The sequence below is a fragment of the Peromyscus eremicus genome, chromosome 16_21, assembly GCF_949786415.1.
Source record: "Peromyscus eremicus chromosome 16_21, PerEre_H2_v1, whole genome shotgun sequence".
Lineage (NCBI taxonomy): Eukaryota > Metazoa > Chordata > Mammalia > Rodentia > Cricetidae > Peromyscus > Peromyscus eremicus.
In genome coordinates, this window is record NC_081432.1 from 53,908,587 (window position 1) to 53,930,707 (window position 22,121).

The window sequence follows — 22,121 nt, forward strand, 5'->3', positions numbered from 1 at the left end:
AACACAAGGGCATCCATATTTGTAAAAGAAACACTCCTACACTTAAATCACATGTTGACTCTTACAAACTGATAGTGGGAGGCTTTGACATCCCACCATGACCAATAAACAGGTCATCCAGACAGAAATTAAACAGGAAAGTGCCAGAGCTAGCAGACAGATATTATAAAACAAGTAGACCTAAGAGATATCTATAGTACATTTCACCCAAACACAAAATCAGACACATTCTTCACTGCACCTTCTGGGACTTTTTCCAAAACTGACCACATACTCTGTCACAAAGTGAGTCTCAACAGATACAAGAAAAGTGAAATAGCTCCCTATATCCTGTCAGACCATCACAAATTAAAGCTGGATTTCAACAACAACAGAAATCTTACAAACTCATGGAAACTGAACAACTCTTTGTTGCGTGAAAAACGGGCAATACAGAAACAAAGAAAGAAATTAAAGACTTCCTAGAATTGAGTGAAAATGAATATACATAATACTCAAAATTATGGGACACAATCAATTTGGTGCTAAAACAAAATTTCATAGCAGTAAGTGACTAAGTAAAAAAACAGGAGAGATATATTAGCTATATATTAATAGCATATCTGAAAATTCTAGAAAAAAAGAAGAAATCATACCCTAAAAGAATAAATGGGAAGAAATAATCAAGTTAAGTGCTGAAATCAATAAAACAAGGAGAAAGGAGACTATACAAAGAATCCATGAAGCAAGAGTTGGGTCTTTGAAAAAATTCATAAGATATACAAACCATTGTCCAAATTAAGTAAAAGATACAGATAAGATCCAAATTAACACAATAAAAAATGAGAAGGAAGACATAACAACAGACACATAGGAAATCCAGAAAATTATAAAGATATACCCAAAAAACCTGTACTGCACCAAATTGAAAAATATAAAAGAAATGGAACATTTCCTCAGTAGATACCACTTACAAAGTTAAATCAAGATGAGATAAGTAATTCAAACATAGCTATGACCTTTAGTGAAGTAGAAGCCTTAATTAAGTCTCCCACCAAAAAAGAAGGCAAGGGCCAGGTGGTTTTAGCACAGAATACTACCAGACTTTCAAAAAGAGTTAATACCAGTACTCCTCAAATTATTACACAAAATAGAAATAGAAGGAACACTGGTCAGTTCATCTGATGAGGCCACAGTTACTGTCAGAACACAGTTAAAAGAATGATCCATGATGAACAGTGCCTTGGGGCACTGTGAGAAAGGCTCCAGGCAAAAAGGTAGAGGGCATGTTTGCCTCAAGTGCATTTTCCTCCTGGATTGCTCTTGGACATTGTTGGAGAACCCTGCTATTAAGGTCGCAATTCACCATGTCCAAATAGCTCTCTGAGCTCAGAGCAAAATGGAGGACTCCTTTTCTCAGTGAGGCCTCCTCTTTTCTAACCTTATTTGGAGAGTTTTTCTGAGCTCAAGTACCTGACCTTATTTGGAGGATGACCCTGCACAGAGCTCCTTGCAAACTCTGTACGACTCACCATGTAAGTCCTCCTCTTTCCTCCTGCCCATATGATAGGTGCTGTGTCATGACCAATTAAGCCCTTCCCACTCACAACCCTATGAACCCTTATTACATCTTATCCCTGGAACAATAAAATGAGCTATCTCTCTGAAGCTGACTCCAGAAAATTCGTTCCATCATGTTCACAGCTGTCTGAATCCTGCTCCCTTTGCCTTCATGGGCTGGTGGCCAATGACCCCTGAGGAAAAGGAGACCCACAGGACATGATTTAGTGCCTCTTGTGACAAACATTTACATTTCAATTTATAAGAAACATTTATTTTTGTTGGATGTCAGAACATAGCTATAGAACCCAACCTGGGATCTGAGGGCCTGAAAGAATGGGGTGGACTATGGTCTAATACTGTAGATAACATTACTTGAGTTTCAGTGTACTTTTATACATTAATGTAACTAAGAAAACAATGATCCAAAGAAAGTTTTTTGGGTTCAGAAAAACATAAATACAGGTCAGAGAGAACATACTAAATATTAACAGGGTAGCTCTTTCCCAGAACTTTCTCAGGACAGACTAATTTAAACATGTTATGCCCAGATCACAGCGACCCCAAAAAGACCACCACAGAGACCGAATCCTGTATGCAAAAGCAAAGAGCCTTTACTATCTTCAAGCTCTGGGGATTGGTGTTTCTGCCTATCCCACACAGCAGTGAGAGCAGAGAGCCCTGAGCCCAGGCAAGGTGGGGTTTTTATCATAGCATAGAGGTTGGGGTGAGGAGATTTCCAGGGTTCAGGACTCCAATTGGCTGACATTTGTCTAGGGGTATAGGTAATGTCAGATATTTCTTCTGAGATGCAGGCCCCACTGAGTGGGGTCAGCTTATGGCTCTTCCTGGGTCTAGGTGTTACCTGCCAGAAGGTGTGCCTGGGCCTCTAAGCCTGTCATGGCAGCTGTGTAATCAAGCTGTTTTGCCTCTCCGCCCCCCAAACACAATTGTCTGGCATGTTCTATAGATTATATCCAAGAAAGGAAGGCAGAAGGCCACATTCATGTATAAAAGTACACTGAAACTCAAATAATGTTGTCTATAGTATTAGACCATAGTCCACCCCATTCTTTCAGGTCCTCAGATCCCAGGTCCAGCAGACAAGATCCTTACAGGCCAATGAAAATTGACAGTGGCTGGCCCTTCACCAACCACCACCCATGGCACCAGCGACCACCATAGCCACAGATCCCACCTGCACCATTTGGAAGAAGAGGTGAGACTCTGAGCTCCCGGTTTGATAGCCCAGCTCTCTAGCCCCTAGGCCCCAAGGGTACACACTGTGTGTTAGCATTTCAGGAATCATCTGGCCTACTCCCAGAGACTTCAGCCAAAACCACTAAGAGCACCTCCTTCACGCATGCATTGTCAACATTCAGGCAGATGCCTAGCCAGCCCAGGGTCCTACAGCTGTGCATCACTAAGTCATCTATACACATGCATAGTCTCTATACGCATGTGCTAAGCCTCCTTTAAAACTGATCTCTGCCCATTTCCCCTCCCCGTTTCCTGTCACTTCTCCTTCAGAAGCCCGTCTCCACATCCCTTCTCCCCTGACACCCTTTTAATAAACCTCCAGTGTGGGTTTATTATATAGTGTGATTCGTTCATGCTGCCTCTAAACTACGACATTTGGTGCTGTGAAACTCAGCAGGCCCTCCTGGTGCCCTGAGGCATGCAGGAACCCTGGAACTGGTCCACTTGTGATAGCCCACTTTCCAACTGCTTGACCTCTGTGCCCTCCATACAACACCTGCTAAAATTGGTGATTTTCCCTTCTCCTGGTCAGCTTAAATGCTTTCCTGGATCAGTGGGAGTGATCATTGATCCTTAGGCATCCCACCGGTGTCCTTGGAGGCAGGGGAACCACCAGCCACTGTCTTTAAGGCTAGAGCTGGCCCCCTTCACCAACAACCACCTCTGGCCATTCCCCATGAGTGAGGCTTCATCTCTTGACATTGGTTTCTCTCCTCTTGATCCTACCCACAAGCTCTCTCTGGAACCAGACCCCAAGTGTCTCTTGAGCTCAGAGGCCGGGCCCCTGCTCTGTGTTTGATGAGCAGCCTGTGCCTTCTCAACTGATCCTCCCTGAATTTTTTGGGATGCTAAAATTTCCAGGCCTTGGATCTCATTGTTTTTCCTGCCTCATTCAAGGGGAATGTGTCTAGCAACAAAAGCCCAACATCTCCTCTGGGTTATCTTAGAAAACCTCAAACCTCTATGCTTATTGACCTGATTTAAAGGCTTCTAAACTCATTCACCTTTGTACTCAGACATGGCCCAAATACTCATTAGATAAGCAGTCAAAATGGCTGCCTAATAGTAATTTGGACTACAATATTTAACGGGACCTTTCCAACTTCTTCTGCCAGTGGACAGGTAGATGGAAGGAGGTGCCCTATGTCCAAGCTTTCTCTTACCTCAGCTCCAAACCCTCTCTCTGCACTTTCTGTTCACCCATTCATGTCCTCTTAGCTTTGCAATCTGAACTAGAGGAACCTTCCACTACTCTGGACTCTGCTAACAAACCCCGCAATATTCTGACCTCAACCTACAACTGTTCCTTTAGTTCCTCTTGCCCCTTCCTCATCTCCAGTAGTTCCATTCATCTGACTCTCACACCTAATTTCACCCCTCCAATCACTCATTCTCGTGCATAATATATATATATATATATATATATATTAGACATGTATATTAGACAATATATATGTATATTAGACATCACTTAGGCACTATTTTATTAGGCACTGTTTTATGTTGAGTTGTTTGTTCATGTCTTCCTTAAATCTTCAATTTCCGTGATAAAATTTTACAGTTTTTTAAAGATTTTGTGTCCTGAGGTTCATTCTCATTGTAAAACATTTCTGTAAATGTGGTGGATTTGGTGGGATGGGGTCACACCACTGGGGCTGTACATATTGTGTTTTAGCAATAAGACCAGGATATGTGGAATTCTTTCATTGGTTGTATGTCTGATTTTAGATTCTAGGGTGTCTCAGAGTTATCCCAGCACACAGGATATCTTAAATTTGAGATTATACAGGTGATCTAGGGTCTATTGAACTCACCAGTCTTAGTGAGCATAGTGAATATATGATCTGGGCTAGGCATGAAGGTGGGTAGGGTCAGGAATATTTATCAAACTGGACTACACTATTACTTATGAATTGAAGTGTATACTGATTGAAGTAGTGCAAATTCTTGTGAAGGCTATGAACCTTAATGTAAATAATAATAAAGTAAACGGTATTATTAATATTGTAATACTACATGTAATAAACAAACACCAAATCACCAGTTCAAGCAAATACTAAGGGAGAATTAATATCCAAATAGTAAGATTTATTTAACTTTTTTGAAACAATCAGTGTCAATGCAGTCACCTGGACATACAAATTATGTTCATTAAGTTTCATTTTAATATGGTGCTTGAAAAGCCCAACAACTAAAATCTAAATTAAAGTTTAAAATTTGAACCACAAATTCCGGCACATGTGAAGAAGAGCAAATGGTGGGAAGAAATCAAAGAAAGCTAATGTGGATTGTTTTCAGATATAGTTAGCTAGGTAGAGCTAGGAAAGATGACTGACAGTTACAGTGGAAGTATATGCTGTTTCTTTACTCTGTTGTGCTCTGGGAACCTGATTCTTATTTTCAGGATGGAGTTTCAGTGACCTTAGTCATACAGATGCTGTATAACCTTGGTCTTGACTCAACTCCATAAATGTGTCACACAATTCATAGGTCAAGGTCCAAAAGTATTATTCATTATGGTATTTTAAAATCTTTGGATATAAATTAATTCTGCTAAGTGGGATGATACAGAAGAAAGGAATGTTTACTGTTTGGAATCATTTGAATGTACCTATACTTCTAAATTTCTGATGGAATGTGACAAGCCTAAGTAGAAGAGATGGTCTTTCTTCACAAGGCCCTCCTCTTCATTTGTTCTGGAAATTTAATGAATTTTGCCTTCACAATTGTATGTAGCTTTGCAGTTTTTTAAAACAATTGGGTCTTCACACATTACTGACGCCTTCACTTCTGCACAGTTAGAAAATCTATCTTCATATTCACAACCATTTGCTGAAAACAGAACAAAGATATTCATTATTTTGTTATTATTTTCCTCTATTAACAGTGACAAAATAAAACACATAAATTGGGAGAAGGGGATTGAGCAAATGAATGGATATCCTTTAAATTAGAGCTTTGTAAGATATCTTTGAGATGAATTAATGTATTTCTTCACTCACAAAAGGCTTGAGAAAATTAACGTGGTGATTCTTTGAGGAACTAAACTATCTAGAGGCTAGAAAGATGGCTCAGTGATTAAGAGTCTTTGCTCTTCTTTCAGAGAACCTGGTTTTGATTTTCAGAATCTACATCATGGTTTAAGACCACCTGTAACTTCAGTTCCATGGGACCCAATGCTCTCTCCTGTCCTCCGTGGTCACTGTGTTCAAATATGGTGTGCATAAATACATACGTGTACACCAACATTTATAAACATAAAATAAACATAAATACTAAAAAAGAACCTCACTATTTAAAATGTCAGTCATTATGCAAGTACTTTCTAAACTTGAATATGGTTAATATTTAAAATCTGTATTCTCAACAAATCAGGTTTCATTAACATGTTCTATAGGTACTGTGCCTAGCAGCCAGCCTCCTTATGTAAAACTACTCACGATTAAATCATTCCAGAATGTTCTGTTGGCCATGATTGCCCTAGACTTTGATTCTGCTTTTCATACCAGAGGAGCTAATTTTAAGAAAATAGAGACTTAGAAAGTTAAGTAGTGCAGAATTTTGTTCTGATTATTAGATATTTATATTCAAATATCCAGCAGTGACCACAAACCCGATAAAAGTCATTTGAAATTCATGACCCTACAGTCTTTGTCATATCTTTGATGTATATTGACAGCTCATGGACCTCCATTCAGCTAACACAGTCCTAGAGAATTGGAAACTCATAATTACCAAATCATACAAAATAATTTGTTTATTCCTCTGTACTTTTGGTACTGTTTATTGAGACAGAGTCTTATTTGTTGCCCAGGCTAGAATCTAGCCCATATAATCACATACCTCTGCTAATTCAACCTCCAGAGAAGCACCACTACAGCCACATGGCTAGTCCTCTTTCACTTTGTGTGGTGGTTCTCTGTAGGCTTTCCAGCCGGCAGGGGAAAAATATGATCCATGAAGAGATAAGAATGAAAGTCAGCCTGATTTTATGGTAACAGTATTGTGCCAGGACTTCTAGAGTCTGGCCCAGGCCATTTTATATTAGCCATGTTTAAGTCCAGCACAATTTTGTAAAAAAAAAGTTTTCTGATAGCAATTATCTCAGTCCCAAGTACACAGCAATTGAAGACATGTTTTCATTGAGATTCTTTACAAATTACATCTTCCTTCTTTCATAAGAATGGGTACTGTTGACTCAGAGATAGTGTCCCAGTTTCAGGGCCTAGGAAGATGCTGAAGTAAACATAAACCCTGCAGGTGTCAGGATTGGCCAGGCCCTAAGATGACATAGAAGTCACTTAGGCTGTTGAAAAGCACAAGTGACATCACTCATAAGAATGGGTTTTATGACCTAACATCAATGCTGAAGATTTACAGATAAAGGGTCTAGGATAAGTAAAACAAATTCTGAGAGATACGGTGGAGACTGTCTCATCAGACAGCAAAGGGTCACCAGGGTGTAAAACCATGTAATTCCTGACATTCCAGAAAGAGCAGTTATGCATCTCATTCCACTGAAGAGATAAGGTATATGTTTAACTTTCCTGACTTCCTTGGTGCATATCTGTGGGCACAAGGCCTTTTTGCCCTTTATACATCTCCATATACTTGTATATATTCATCATCACTGAACAAGCACAGTTAACAATATAGTATTGTTCTGCCTCCTCTCTCTGCAACCCATTTTCATAACTTTTGCATTAATAACTCAAAATGACTAGTTCTGAATTTATATCTCCTACATGCCTCTTTCATCTTGCTTTTTCTAAGGCTCTTTGGAGAATATGATTTCCATTATATCTGGGAGATGGGTACATGAAGGTCCAGGAGATTGTGTTCAGACTAGACTACATAATGAGTTCTATGTGAACTTTGGTTATGTAGTGAGACCTTATTTCAAAACTAACAACACCCTAAACCACAAATAAGGAAATTTAAAAACTGCTAAATAAAAATGAAGATCTTTTCCTTTCTATTTCTGTTTAAAGTTTTTCAGTTGGCTGTTTGTTACTGCTAGGACTGACTCCTTTAAAGGCACATTCAGCAGACATGTGAATATTTGGCTCTCCCTATTTTAGTTTATGATCTTAATATCATTAGTACTTTAAACTTTATCTAAACAAATATACAATAAAGAATTCTGCAATTCAGTGGAGAATGCACAAAATTCCCAGCAAATGGCCACCAGATTTTTCATATTAATTTTGATATTATTTTCCATTTTCATAAATACCTTATTGCTGTTACAGTTCCTTTATATAGCCTGGGTTAACCTGGAGTTTGATCAATATTCCAACCTGGGTTTGAACTCCTGATGTTCCTTCCTTGGGACCCATGATGTTGGGATTACATTTATTCTTTGTACTTATAGTCATAATAATACTAAAAACGAAATACTATGACATTCATTTCAGTCCTTTTCTGTGATAAAACACTAGCATTTTTAATGAACTCATAATATGTATAGATTTGATTAGACTCTAAAAAGACATAGAAAATTGCTAAAAAACAAAAAATCATGTAACTGATAACTAAATGGAAAGACATTCAAATAACAACCTAGTGTCATTAAGATGGATCAAAATAATGATACTTGCCACTAAGCCACACGAGGTCATTCTCTCACACCTTTATCATGGAAGGAGAGAACAAATTTGACAAGTTGTTCTCTAATGTGAACACACAATCACACACAGAAGCCATGGCACACATGCATGTGTTGGTACATATACAGAGAGACACAAATACCCATTTATGAATGAATATAAATGTAACACAAAATTCAAATGATATTCTGGAGGACCTTGAGAATTTATTGCATTAAGCTCCATGGTGGGCAAAGAATTGTAGCATATTTCTCCCTTCTCTGGGCTCACCTGTGTACTATTATCTCAACCACTTAGATTTGTATTGCTTTCTCTTCTTAAAATGCCAACCTTAAGATCCTACTGTAATTGAGGATAAGAAAATTCACTTTAAATTTTAATGAATTATAGCCACAGGAATATTTCTGTAGACTCCAATAGCAATAATACCAACATAGTTACAAGCATGCACTGATTTTAGATGTTACCATAGAAAATATGAAGGAAAAGTTGTAATTCCAAAAATTATGTTAAGTACATGTTTTGTCTCTTGAAAATAAGGCCATGCTATTAAATCTTAAAACAGATTTGATACAATTATATTAGTATGTTAATAAAACTTACTGCAGAGTCCATCTTCACAGTGATCAGGACAAAGTCCACATGGTTGTCCTATTGTGTAGGGGATGTATTGCCTTCTTACAGTATTACCACTGAAATTGAAATGCAAAATTCAAATACTTTTAATTTTTCTCTGTACACTCTAATGTTTGCATATATATATATATGTATATATATATATATATCTCCACATATATACATGGTTCCTATTAAAAGCTTTAGCTATGCCATAATAAACCTAACATTTCCTAAGAGTATTCAGATAAAAATGTGAAATAATGGGAAAATTAATCCATTTGTTCACTCCCTCAACCATCGTCTCAGAACCTGAGAAACTGAAATAGAGTAAATAAGAATCTAAAGGTTTAGAAATGTTTTAATGTTGAAACACTCTCTTCATTTCCTGATAAACTTGGAAAATACTTTAGTCAGGAATGCTGCTTGAGTATAAAAGATATTTCCTATAGAGAGAATTAGATATAGGTACATGCTGTGATTCCTATAGTATGGAGGAGGTCCCTTTGATGATGTAGTGAGTTTCAAGTATTTAAATGTATAATTCCTCATGCTTAGGAACGTTTGGGGTTTTCTGAAGGCAGCATGTAGGTTTGTGACTTTTACGCTTATAAAAATGAGAATGGTAATGAGAAAAACCCTTTATATAAACTATCTAAAGGATGCAGTACTCTGAAAGTGCCAAGCATACGCCTCAGTAGGATCACTTCCCTGATCATCACAGGAAATTAGAAAAGTCAGATTCTCCATTGCACTAAGGGTGGCAGGGGTGTGTGTGCAATGCCCAAGGGCTTGCAGCAGAAACTCTCCTCTATATGCAGAACACAGCTATAGGTGTATGAGCAATGTTAAGAATGAAAAAGTCATAAAGCAGTGTACAAGATCTGCCACTTGCTCCTCTTCATTATTCATCTGACACTTCTAGGTACCAGGCTCCAGATGCTACTGGACCAGGCAGCTGGGTGGAGTCCAGTGGCTTTTTTCTCTGTGTTACTTAATGCCAGCAGAAACAAGCTTGAAAATTCTTTGAAGATCCTACTATTCAACCCATAGACATATTAGAAATGAATCATTTAAAAGGCTTGATTTGAAGACCCTAAGCCTCTAGTATAAGTTTCTCGTATTAAAAGGATAATAAAGGTGGAGAGATGTCTCAGCACTTAAGAGTACATATTCTTCTTTTAGAAGACTTGGGGTTTGGTTCCCAGCATCCACTTCAGGTGCCTTGCAACTGTCTGTAACTCCAGTTCCAAGGGATTTGATGACTTTGGTGTCCACAAGTGTTTAGGGTTGACCACCTGGGACTGGATAACCTATCAGGAGTTTCCTCCCAGCAGAAAAATGATCATTTTTCAACACCCATAAATTACCCATAGCTCCATATCCAGGGCAATGTAGCCGTTTTTTTTTTTTTTTTTTTTATCAACCTTGGTTACCTCCCTGAACTTGATGATAAGAGCCTATTGTTAAAAACATCACCAACTTCAGACACAGGAGTTAGAGGAATTGAGGTGGAATTGACCTAGAAGCCTCCTTCTTGCAGATTAGCTCTCATAGTATTAGAATATGCCATGTAAGCTGCCAAGGGAGAAAATAACCAATAGTTATCTTTCTCCAAAACCATAACAATGACTAGCCTGGTTGCTATTTTTCTAAACTTAATTTTTGTTGCTTCATTTATGCATGTGAACACCCATACACCCACAAAGGCCAGAAAAGGTCCTTAGTCCTAAAGTTAAAAATAGTTATGACCTACTTGACTTAGTTGTTGGGAATAAAACTTGGTTCATCAGCAAAAACAGCAAAAATTCTTAACCACTGAGTCAACTTCACAGCCCTATGTTGCTACCTTATACCTATAAGAATTTATTAAGTCTTAAACTTCAAAGACTCTTTGAGAGGTCCTTAATATGTTTTAAATAGTTAAGAAAGCTATAATCTTAACTCTTTTCCCCTTGGAATTTCCTAAAAAAATCTGAAAAACCCATTCACTAGATCTTGATTTAAAGCCAGAAACCCATTTCCCTTCTATGTTTTGTTTGAGCTCTTAAAAAAATTCCCACAAAAATGAATATATATTCATAATCTGTAAACTTAATTTTCCTTTAAAAATATTTTAATTACATCTGAGTCTATGTTTGTCCATGTGTGGCTATGTGTGTATATAATAACAAAGCTGAGATCATGAATTTGAGAGATGATTTGCGGTAGGAAGATTTGGAGGAGGAGAGGGAAGTCTGGAAATGATGGAAATATGGTATTCCTACGTGAAATTTACAAAAATAAAACAATTACTTTTTTTTGGGGTTTTGAGACAGTGGTTCTCTGTGTTGCCCTGGATGGCCTCAAACTCACAGAGACATGTCTATCTCTGCCTCGTAAGTGCTGTGATTAAAGGCATGAAACTATACCGCCCCTAAACAATTAATTTTTATAAGGGAGATTCAATAACATATATAATCAGGGGTAGGATCAATTTAAATAGAAGCAACACAATCACTAACCTGTGTCATTAATTCATGTTTACTCCTGGTCTACTATTAAAAGTTTGCTTTGTAGCCTATGAACATAGCATGAACTGACAATATGAATTCACAATCCTTATAATTGGGTAATCATGAGGTCATCACTAGTCCAGGAAACAGCAACGGAGGAGGGAAGAGAAATCCTTTTTTAAGATAAGGAAAATGCTTCCAAGTGTGATTCATGGAAGTGATGAGATGAACATTTCAAAAATTTAGTCAACTAAGTTTCATCTCTAGGGAATATTTAGAAGTTTTTACTCCCCTCTCCAGGTGTAAAATATATCTTTAGTTTGTTTTTATACTATGATAATTTTAAAATGTCAAATTGCATTTGTCATTGTTGAAAATGAACTTGGAAGTGGATACTTACAGAGGACAATAGTGACAAACAAATAAGAATTTCAATGATTGGTCAGGGCACTCAGCAACTCCACATGCAACTTGGAAAGATGAATTCCAAACAATCTATGCACACAGAGATGAAGACAGGGCACAGGTCAGAGCAGAAAATACAAAATGAAAGTTTAAAACACTGCTGGTATTCTTTGTTTCTATATGCCTTATAGACATATTTAAGTGATTGAATCAAATTACAGATTTGAGAACCTTCTTAAGGAGCTGCTGTTGGTCAGCTAGTCTGGCAAAACTTTCAGGAAGTACCCAGTGGAGTTTATGAAGGATGGCAGTGGCTTCAGCCCCATCTCAGAGAAGCTTTCTTCTTCTTTGTCATCTTTGACAGTTTCCAAGATGATGAGGATACAGAAGGCTGGGCTGAGGCCAAGGAGCTTGGTGTCAAAATGGAAGAGGTCAAAGAATCTATGGACACCAGGAGGACCCTGGTGTGATGTGGAATTTCTCTGACACTGTTTCCAACTCTACAGGCATGTGACCATAAACAGCTAGAGGGGAACCTGGATATCAGGTCAATTTTTGGTCAGACATCAAACTGACCAAGATGTTGCTGTTGACTACTCTGCAGGTTGGTACACTGAAATGCTTTTGCAAAAACAAGTGTCCTGTGTCCATATAGCCCTGGCCTTGAAGATGAACCAGAATTTCCTCCCAGCATCATAGAAGAGACTGTTTAGTTTCATACTAAGCTGTGAAAATGAGTATCTTCCTTCCTGGGAGGGCAGAGATCATGGATGGCTTGCAAAGCCTTGCTAGTCCAGCTGAGTGGAAGGCTGCCACTCAGCATGTTTCCTAGATGTTGTACATGGTAGGAGCTTCTGTATGGAGCTGTGGCCTTGGATTTCCTGGTTCCCACTTGAAACTGTGTTTCAGCTCATGTCTTTCAGCCTTCAGGGTCTGATCAGGCCAGGGATTTGGAGTTACTCCATGCCTGTACCACATCTGGATCTTCTCCCTACTCAGCCAAGCAAGATCCTCACATCAGCTTCTTTCTAGGTTTGGTAGTCCCTCTTTGACAATGGACAGGGCAGAATCACAATCATATAATTGTTGTTAAAAGAGTCATTTTATTTGATAGGAAAGGGCCCAGCAACTGGCCTTTGAATCCAGCAGGAAGCTAGCTGTCAAGGTTTCTAATAATAAAAGTCCAGGAGGTGCCATTTCCCTTTTCACTCAGGAGCCATACAGACCTGATATGCAGCCCTGCTAAAATCTGTGGAGGTGCCTTAGAATATAGGTCATTAACCTTGTTTGGTGACTGGAGTTAAGAAATTAGGGTTAGAAAAAAAATCAAGTATGTTCCCTTTCAAAGATTAGATAAACCGTTGAAATATAGAAGCTCAAATAGCCAATGATTGTCAAGACCATTGTACAACCAACCACTCAAGATCTCTCCCTGTGATTGGTTGATGTGCACTCTCTCTATATTCCCTGAAATTGGGAGATTGTGATAGGAAGACAGGAAGTTCAAAGCCAATCTTAGCTACATAATGAGATTCTGTCTCAAAAAGAAAATAAAAAATCTCTGCACCAACATTCTGCTTTGAAATCAGTCAAGTAATTAAAAATATTTTCTTGCTTAGCATTTACAGATAGAGTACTTTTTCTTACCTGAGTATAATATCCAACTGCTGCATCAATTGGATTTGGGTCTGAGCCCAACCTGAAATCATTGACTTCATCATACCAGGTTTGGATTACATGAGACCATGATGCTGGGTAATTTGCTCTGAAGATATTCTCACCACATCTTATGTCTAAGGAAAAAGACAGACCATTCATAAAGAGAGCAATAAAGAAAAAAAGAGGAACACACACACACACACACACACACACACACACATACACACACACACACACACACACACACACACATACACATACACACACACACACACACACACACATGTGTGTGTGTGTGCTCAGAATCCCTGCTTTTTAAAGTCATTGCTCACAGTTCCTTTTGAATATTGCTTAAGAAGCATGATTCAGACCTGATGAACCTTTAGGTGAACAGTAGCCATAGATATTCAATATGTGTGCCCTAAAAACAATAAGCACTAAGTAGAGAAGTCTTTTCTTCAGTAGCTTCTCTCCTCGACCTCATTCTTCCACACATTAAATTCTCCACATCTGTGTGTACATCTGTATGTGTATGTGCATGTGTGTGCATGCCTGTGCCTCATGTGTAGCAAATGTGGACTTGCAGTCTTAAAGAAGACCAAGACTGACTCCTTTCATTTCTCTCCTGAGTAGCTAGAGATATTTGTATAATACTTTTACATATTTACATTGTTCTGTATGAGCCTTCTTTACAGTCAGTCTTTAAAAATTACAAGTATAACACAACATAAACAGAAGGAATTATATTTTCAAAGTTTATAAGTCATGTCTTAATTAGAAATTTAAAATTTCATGGGCCAGATTTTCTTCAAAGAATGAGGAATTAGCATATTTTAATGCCCCCAAATAGCTTGGAATTTTTATCAAGCTCTGTAAATAAAAAATTACTTTAAACTTTAACTGAATATTGTGGCCTTAAAAATTAATTTTTAGTCATTATGTTATTAAATTAGAAATGTCTAAAGAGTAAAACCTTGACAAGAGGTGATTAATTTATTAGGTTCAAATTGGGTCAAAGGTGATTGCTGGACCCCAAAGTTTAGGGTCTCAAGTGGGTGCCCCAAGAACCCAGACTCCAGTCCAGTTGATGCAACAGTACGAGGATTTATTAAGCTTCTATATAGAAGGGCTCCTCTGCTCCCAAGAGCAAGAGTCACATCTTACTGCAGCCCCATAAGGGCTTTTAAAGGAAAACCCCACAAAACCCACAAGATTACAGTTCCCATACAATTTCATGGCCTGATCACAGGGTGATCACAGAGTGGGTACAGTCACGTCCGCATGCACATTCTTCCTGAAACCTCAAGGGGGGGTACCAGGGCGGGAGTGGAGTTTACACACAGGTCACAGTGGTCCTTCCTGGAACACTTGCAACTATCCCAGTCACAGTTGAGCACATCTCTTAACAGAAATCTTTTTACGTTGTTATATTGTTACAGGGGTGATTGAGTAGTGGCTCAGTCAGGTGGCCCTCGGAACTAGATTTTTAGTTTCTCATTTCCTGGTGCTTGAAGTTTTTCATTTCCTGAGGCTTGGGGGTGTAAGCCTGAAGGGCTAGGGTCTTTCAGTGATCATTCTTAATGTTTTACAAAGTATTTTATCTCATGGGACATTTATTTATGTTGTTATCATTTTTACACTTCCTTATGTAAAGATTATGTTTCATAGTTTATTTTTAATTTAACACAATTTGCCTTTTAGGCACTCAGAGTGTACAAAAGTTGATCTCACAAAAAATGAAAGAAGAGCTGGGTGAACACACATTGGTGGCTTATACACAAAATCCCACTACTTACGAAGCTGAGGTTGGAAGTTGAGAAATTTAAAGATAACCTGGACTATACAGTGAGCTCTATCTCCTCCCCAACAAAAATAATAAAAGTAGTAAATGTAAATGCCAAGATATTTGACATTTCTTGAGGAAAAATGAAGAATTAGTTGATCAAATTAAATATATTTTTATAATTAAAAAGATAGCTTGTAAACACAATAAGCCACATCATTAAGATACTGGATTAAAGATAGAAATTCTAATTTCAGAGTGCTGGAGAATTGACTGAGCATGTAAGAGTATATCTTGCTATTTCAGCAGACTTGAGTCCAACTCCTAACATCCGTACAGTGTAGCTTACCATCACCTGTGACAACAACACTGTGACAACCACCTCTAACCTGTAAGCTACAGAGGGTCTGGTGCCTTCTTCTGGCCTCTAGAAGCATTTTTATATACATACACATGTGCATAAATACACAGAGACACACATTCACATAAATAAAACCATAATAAGATAAAATAAAAAGGAGATTCTAATTCCAAATTTCCTTTATAAGGCCTTAATTAGTAATTATTTTTATCAAGACATTAGTTTCTAATCTTAAAAGCAGAGAAAGAGATGATCCATATGTTACTTCAATTGCAATCTGGTTTCAAGGCACAAAGCTGGCATCAGGAAAGACAGTTTGTATAAAATATAAACCACCCAATAAGCACAAAGTGGAGCCTTTCAGACAGCATCATCTCTGCTCCAGAGATATTTAACTTTTTTAAAAAAGGCACTATCATGTAGCTAGAGTTTTCCTGCCTGGCCCACAGTCAGGACAAATCTCTCTTACCTGCCAGTCCCACAGCCACTCATACCTGACCAAGTAAACACAGAGACTTATATTGCTTACAAACTGTATGGCCGTGGCAGGCTTCTTGCTAACTATTCTTACAGCTTAAGTTAATCCATTTCTATAAATCTATACCTTGCCATGTGGCTCGTGGCTTACCAGCATCTTCACATGCTGTTTGTCATCGTGGCGGCTGGCAGTGTCTCTGACTCAGCCTTCCATTTCCCAGCTTTACTATCACAATACGTGTTTATTTGCAATGTTTTGTTAGCACAATATGAGAAAATGGGCTTTCCTATGTGACTCTCCACTCATTTGTAAGTAATTTCGAGATTACATACTGGTGGTCCTGACTTCTGGAGAACTGTGTTCATAAGTGCATTGGCTTGCCCATCTTTGTGCATTCACTCGGGCATCATCACTCCATTGCTAAAAGGAAAAAGAAAGAAGTGCCATGGAATAACTCAAATGTCAAACTCACATGATCTTTTCAGACAGGCTGATATCATTGCAAAATATCTGTAGTCACCTTCTGATTTTCATCATAATCAGTATGTAATATAGTATATGTCTAAATTTTTATGGTAGCATGTATATTATCAGCTTTCATGGTGGCATTTATAAACAAGTTTATTTTTGCATATTTTCCACCCCCTCTTCCTGACCCTGCCCATCGTCCTATGCATGCCCTCTCACCCACAACCTCCATTTGATGTCATACATGTTCTCTTTACTTCTACTTCCCATGGCTTCTATAGCCCCTTCCCAACCCCCAACACTGATCTTCTTACTAGTTTCATATCCTATGTCCTAAGTTACTCCAACTTTTTTTGGCCTTTTCTGTACCAAATAAATACAAGTAGTCTGTCTTCCCAAGACCACAAAAAATACTAAAACCTTTAATGATCTAATGACTTACTGAAATCACAACAGGAATCATTAAAGACTGAGTAATTGCTGTAGAGCGAATAGCACTAAACATGTTGAAGTACTAAGACTATTTTTACAGCTGTAAGAAGTTGCCTCATAAATCCTGGCTTCATTTTTTCCCTCACTGAATTAATTTAAAAGACACATGGACTTTGGTTTTAGATCCAGACGGTAGACTATTTAGATTAAGGGTCATTGGACTTTAAAGCAGAAATCTTCTGACCCTAGATTAAGAGAGAAAAGAGTGAGCCAAAATAACATGGTAACTTTTCTCTGGAGACCAGAGTCAAAAGATTTGGTTTTATTTCAGTCACTATAATTGATATAACTCCATAATACCAGTAATTTAATATCAATTAAGTTTAAAAGAAATTTAATAAATTCTTCTCTGGTCATTGCACAGCTAAAGACATAGAGGTAGAGAACCAACTCTATCTATGTGCATGACATAGTATATGAACATACCCCCCCACGCACATATACAAAACAATGAATACTTTTTTTTAAAAAGAGAAGCTAGAATAGAGGCAGAACCTCTTAAAGCACACAGCAGAAGCCAGATGCTATCCACAGGCTCCAAACACAGCTCTCCAAATGCACTGTCCTGTTGTGAGCCCTCACCATCTTTAGTAAGTCACTACCAGGTGGAGAAACCATTCTTCTCAGTTGGTTGTGCTTGTTTACAATCTCTTCTTGGACTGACTCTTTAGAGGTTATCAAATCCTCAAGATTTTTATTCTAAAGGGAAAAAAATTAAAGTCATATTAGTGTTTGTTAAGATTGCATAAAAAAGTGAATAAGTTGTCTAAGGTGAATGAAGGTCATTTTTAATTTAAAATTTTTTTAATAGTTTCATAGTACTTTGCTGAACAGATACACAATGATTGTGATACAAATTTGTACTGTAATTATATTTACAATCTTTTACAATCACAAATGATTCTGTGATGAGCATTCTTCAATTGCTTATACACATTTTAAATATATTTGATGGCAATAGTTTAGACATTGAATGCTGACAGAGTATATGTACATGAATTTTTAAATATAAAATTTTGATAAACAAAACGCCATTTTCTTTGAATGACTGTGTCTGCTTTGAGATAATATTTAAATATGAACTCAAGGTTTTCTTTCAAGTTCTGTCTTTTGACATTTTTTTCATTTTTCCGCAGCATATGGTTGTGAACAGCAACCATTGGGACTAACAAAGCATTACTACTAATAGAGAAAGAAAATCTGTTTTGCCAGAGCCTGGGACACTAAATGCTCAAGCTGTGATACAATAAGACAGCAATGGAAAAGTGTGTTTTTGTAGTGAAGATGGAAGGTCATTTTTAAAGTACTCATGCCCATGTTAGTCATTAAGCCTTGACAATAAATGTTAAGAAAATCTATGACTTTTTTATTAGAAACACTTTAAATAGAAATTTTGAGAATCGAATGAATTTATGGCATGTCAAAGTAAAAACTCTTTTGAGGCTACAAATGTCAATTTTGATTTAAGAGCGATCTGTAATGATAGCCACGCACGGTAGCCATTCCCACTCATGCTGTAGCAAGGAAGTGCTAAGGATGAAGACACATAATTCATTATAGACCTTTGTAGGCAACAGACATCTGAGTTTGGAAGCTTGTGAGATAATGTGAGGCCCAGAGCCAGTACAGGTGTGCATTAGAGAATTTAATATGTAACAGTTTTTTTGTGATCACTTCAAAGACATGTTTATCTAATAGAATATCCTCCAATTTAGAGGCAATGGGTGCTTGAAAATAGTTTAGCATTGTTGACTTTACATTTCACTGGACAGCGATAAGCCAGCTAAGTTAACTCAGATGCTGATATTTAAATATACATCTTTGCATTTGTGTGGGACAGGTGGATGGAGTGATTTTTTTGTGAATTGCCGAGATAAGAGTCACTTGCTTATATAAACATACTCCAGACTGTGCTGCTTTATCTTACAGAGCAAGATGTTACAGCATAACTATTGGTGGACTGATTCTAACATTTTGTCTCAGTGCTGGCATCAGTAGTTGCTCCTTCCTACAATTTTACTGCCCTCAAGTCTCTGGAGACATTACACCCATGGATCTAATCACACTGCATTGCCCATGGCTGCTACATGTCCATCTCTCCATAATTTTTTTATGTTCTGAAGGCACTAATGAAAAGCCTTGTGACAAGAGATCTCTCACAGCCACAAAACAGTAAGTGTGCTTGTATTCTCTTAACAGGAAGTTGTACAGATATAAAGAAAAAACATACTAAAAACACTGAAATGTGAGAATGAAATGTTAAAGGGTTTGTTTTGGATAGAAATGTGCCCTAATAATTACAACACCACAAAGTAAAACCAAGAATAACAACAATAAATGACACTGAGAGATGAATCAGTTCTCCATGGTAACTCTCAAAGAAGCCTTCATTCATAAAACATGTCTTGAATCTCTCTGCTATTTGGATCTTAAAAATTTGTAAAGAAAAAAAAAAGTACCAATAGACCAAAGAGAGAAGGGAGGGGGAAGGGATAAAGGGAAGAAGAATAGATGGTTCAAAACTGCCATAAAATACAATCATTTTAGGAAAGAAACTGGGAATGCAAACAACTTGAAAGAACACCTAGATAATAGTCTCCAGATTACCAATTTGATTATGGTAACAAAAGACATATAATTGATCTTCTAAAACACGCTTACCAGTTATTGGTACTCCCTACTCTTGGGGAATTCTAATAGTCTTCAATGCAGAGGCCAAAGAACAGAATGAAGGCTTCAGCAGTGACCAATGCTTCTAACTTTGAGTAGCTTTCTAACTAAGGGGAGAGAATCTTTGCGGGTACTACACACTCCATCATTAAAGATGATTGAGTCTCATCTGGGATTGCTAAGCAGAAGAACATATTACCAATAATAAATATTTGGCTCATGTACACACTTATTGTTTACATAATAGATGTACTTAACTACTCTGGTGTGTGTGTGTTTGGGGGGTGGTAATTGCTGAGGATCAATGTGACTTACTCCACACTCTGGACTTTTACAGTTTTAAAGAGTGATCTGATAGCTTCCCAGCCTTCATTGTTGCCTAAATTGTTCTGATAAGATACTAAACCTTACCCATACCTCATAGTCATCTTGAAGAAGGGATGAGGATAACACAGCAGCCAGGAACAACAACAATGGGAATAATGTCATGTCTAGAAAACAAAGAAGAGAAAAATGATCTGCATTGAATGTTTATTACAAGGAGTTCTGAGTAGCAAAGAAGGTATGGGGGAAGTAATGAGATCCATTTCCTAGATTTACTAGCACTTTAACAAGGAGGACATACTATTTATGTCATCAAAATGATGAACTCAGGAAGCTTGCTGCCAGCTGGTGCAATAAGGAATTAATCAAAGTGCCTAACTGAAACTCCCTGAAGCATACACCTATGAATAATCTGGGCAATTATGTTCTCCTCCCCTGTCACACTTTAATCCATGGAGGTCCTCTCTTCAGATTCTAGGAATTTAGGAATTATTTGTTTGTCCTTTCAAGATTTGCAAAATCACCAAACTATTACCATGGCGGGGCACTACTATGATACAATTAACCCTTGTTGGATATTTTAAGCTCTGCCTACTCTATTATATGATGTTTGTTTGTTATTCATTCTTCAAAAGTTTTTCTTTTCTTTTTGATACAAGATTTCGCTATGTATCCTAGTCTAGCTTCAAACTTACAACTTTGCCTCAGAGTCTCAAGTGCTGAGACATATTTGTACATTACCACCCAAAACTCTGTCATATTTTTAAATCAATGTTCTTAACTTGGCTCATGTGTCCAACATGTTAACACATTTACTCTCAAAGTCTGATCCATAACACCAAGACTGAACCTTGATAATCTTGGACTTTCATCATCATATTTTACATATAATGGTAAATGTATGATAAACTAATGCCATGTTCAACATTAGGGAAACCATTTAAATAATTTGGAACACATTCTCTTAGTAAGGGTATTAAGCAAAACACATATGTACACACACATACATACATATACATAGTTGAATGTGTGCTGGTATGCATGTCTGTATATATATGCGTGCATGTGGAGACCTGAGGCAGACATTAGGTGTCTTCAATTGCTCCCTATCTTATAAGTTGAGACAGCATCTGTGAGGGAGCTCCGAGCTCATCATTTCAGTTAGTCTGACTACACAGCTTGCTCTGGATATTCTGTGTCTCTATCTTCTGCCTGCACTGAAGTTATTAGCATGCAGCCACACTCAACTGGCTTTACATGGATTCTGGTGATTTAAAATATGGTGTCCATGCTTACATAACAAGTGCATTCTCTACTGAGACAAACTGGCAGCATCTACAGCTTGCTTTTAATGATTTCTCCTAACCAGTAAGAAAAGTTTTCCCAACTCTACAATTAATAAAGGCCTATATAGATGGATGCAATGCATAAATAGGTAATTTTCATGAAACTTTCCAAAGCACTCTTTGTCACAGCAATTTAGACACACAAAATAGCATGGCTATGTTTGGTGTCACTTGTTATGTGACTCTCTATGGGCTTCGTTTAAAACTCATAAAAACCTAATAGTGAGATGCTGTGACTCAATAGCCCACTTTACACATGAGCAATCTCAGTGTTTGAGATTTAATACTGACACGTCATAAGAATTTTGGGAGCACAATTGAAATCTAAGAACCAGCTCTGTGGCATCAAAGCCTTCAATTCCGAGAGCCCGAGACTGCAGTGCTTAGAGGATTATGCAGACAAGGAAATATGTCAATCAAACCCCAGAAGAGGTGCCTGAGGTGAGTGCATTACTGGAAGAATCACATGGTAACTAGTCACATTCTCCTGAGTATCTACTGTAATAGTTTCTAAATTCCAGTGTTATATTCACTCATCACTCAGTTTGCTTTATTGTGTTTCTCTGAGCTATGAAGAGGTCAGCACAGAACATAAATTCTACAGAACAGCTAGAAGT

The 22,121-nt window shown here is 37.6% G+C and overlaps 1 protein-coding gene across 1 annotated transcript in view; it reads right to left on the bottom strand.

The window, feature by feature from the left end:
• Window positions 1-11,914: 11,914 nt before the first annotated feature.
• Window positions 11,915-22,121, bottom strand: part of LOC131926147 (cysteine-rich secretory protein 1-like) — a 34,433-nt gene continuing 24,226 nt past the window's right edge. The window contains exons 2-6 of the mRNA XM_059281430.1: window positions 20,252-20,325; window positions 17,747-17,863; window positions 16,537-16,624; window positions 13,571-13,716; window positions 11,915-12,013 (exon numbers count right to left, since the gene is read on the bottom strand). Coding sequence (XP_059137413.1) covers window positions 11,915-12,013; window positions 13,571-13,716; window positions 16,537-16,624; window positions 17,747-17,863; window positions 20,252-20,323 — 522 coding nt within the window. The 5' untranslated portion in view covers window positions 20,324-20,325. The remainder of the gene's footprint in view (window positions 12,014-13,570; window positions 13,717-16,536; window positions 16,625-17,746; window positions 17,864-20,251; window positions 20,326-22,121) is intronic.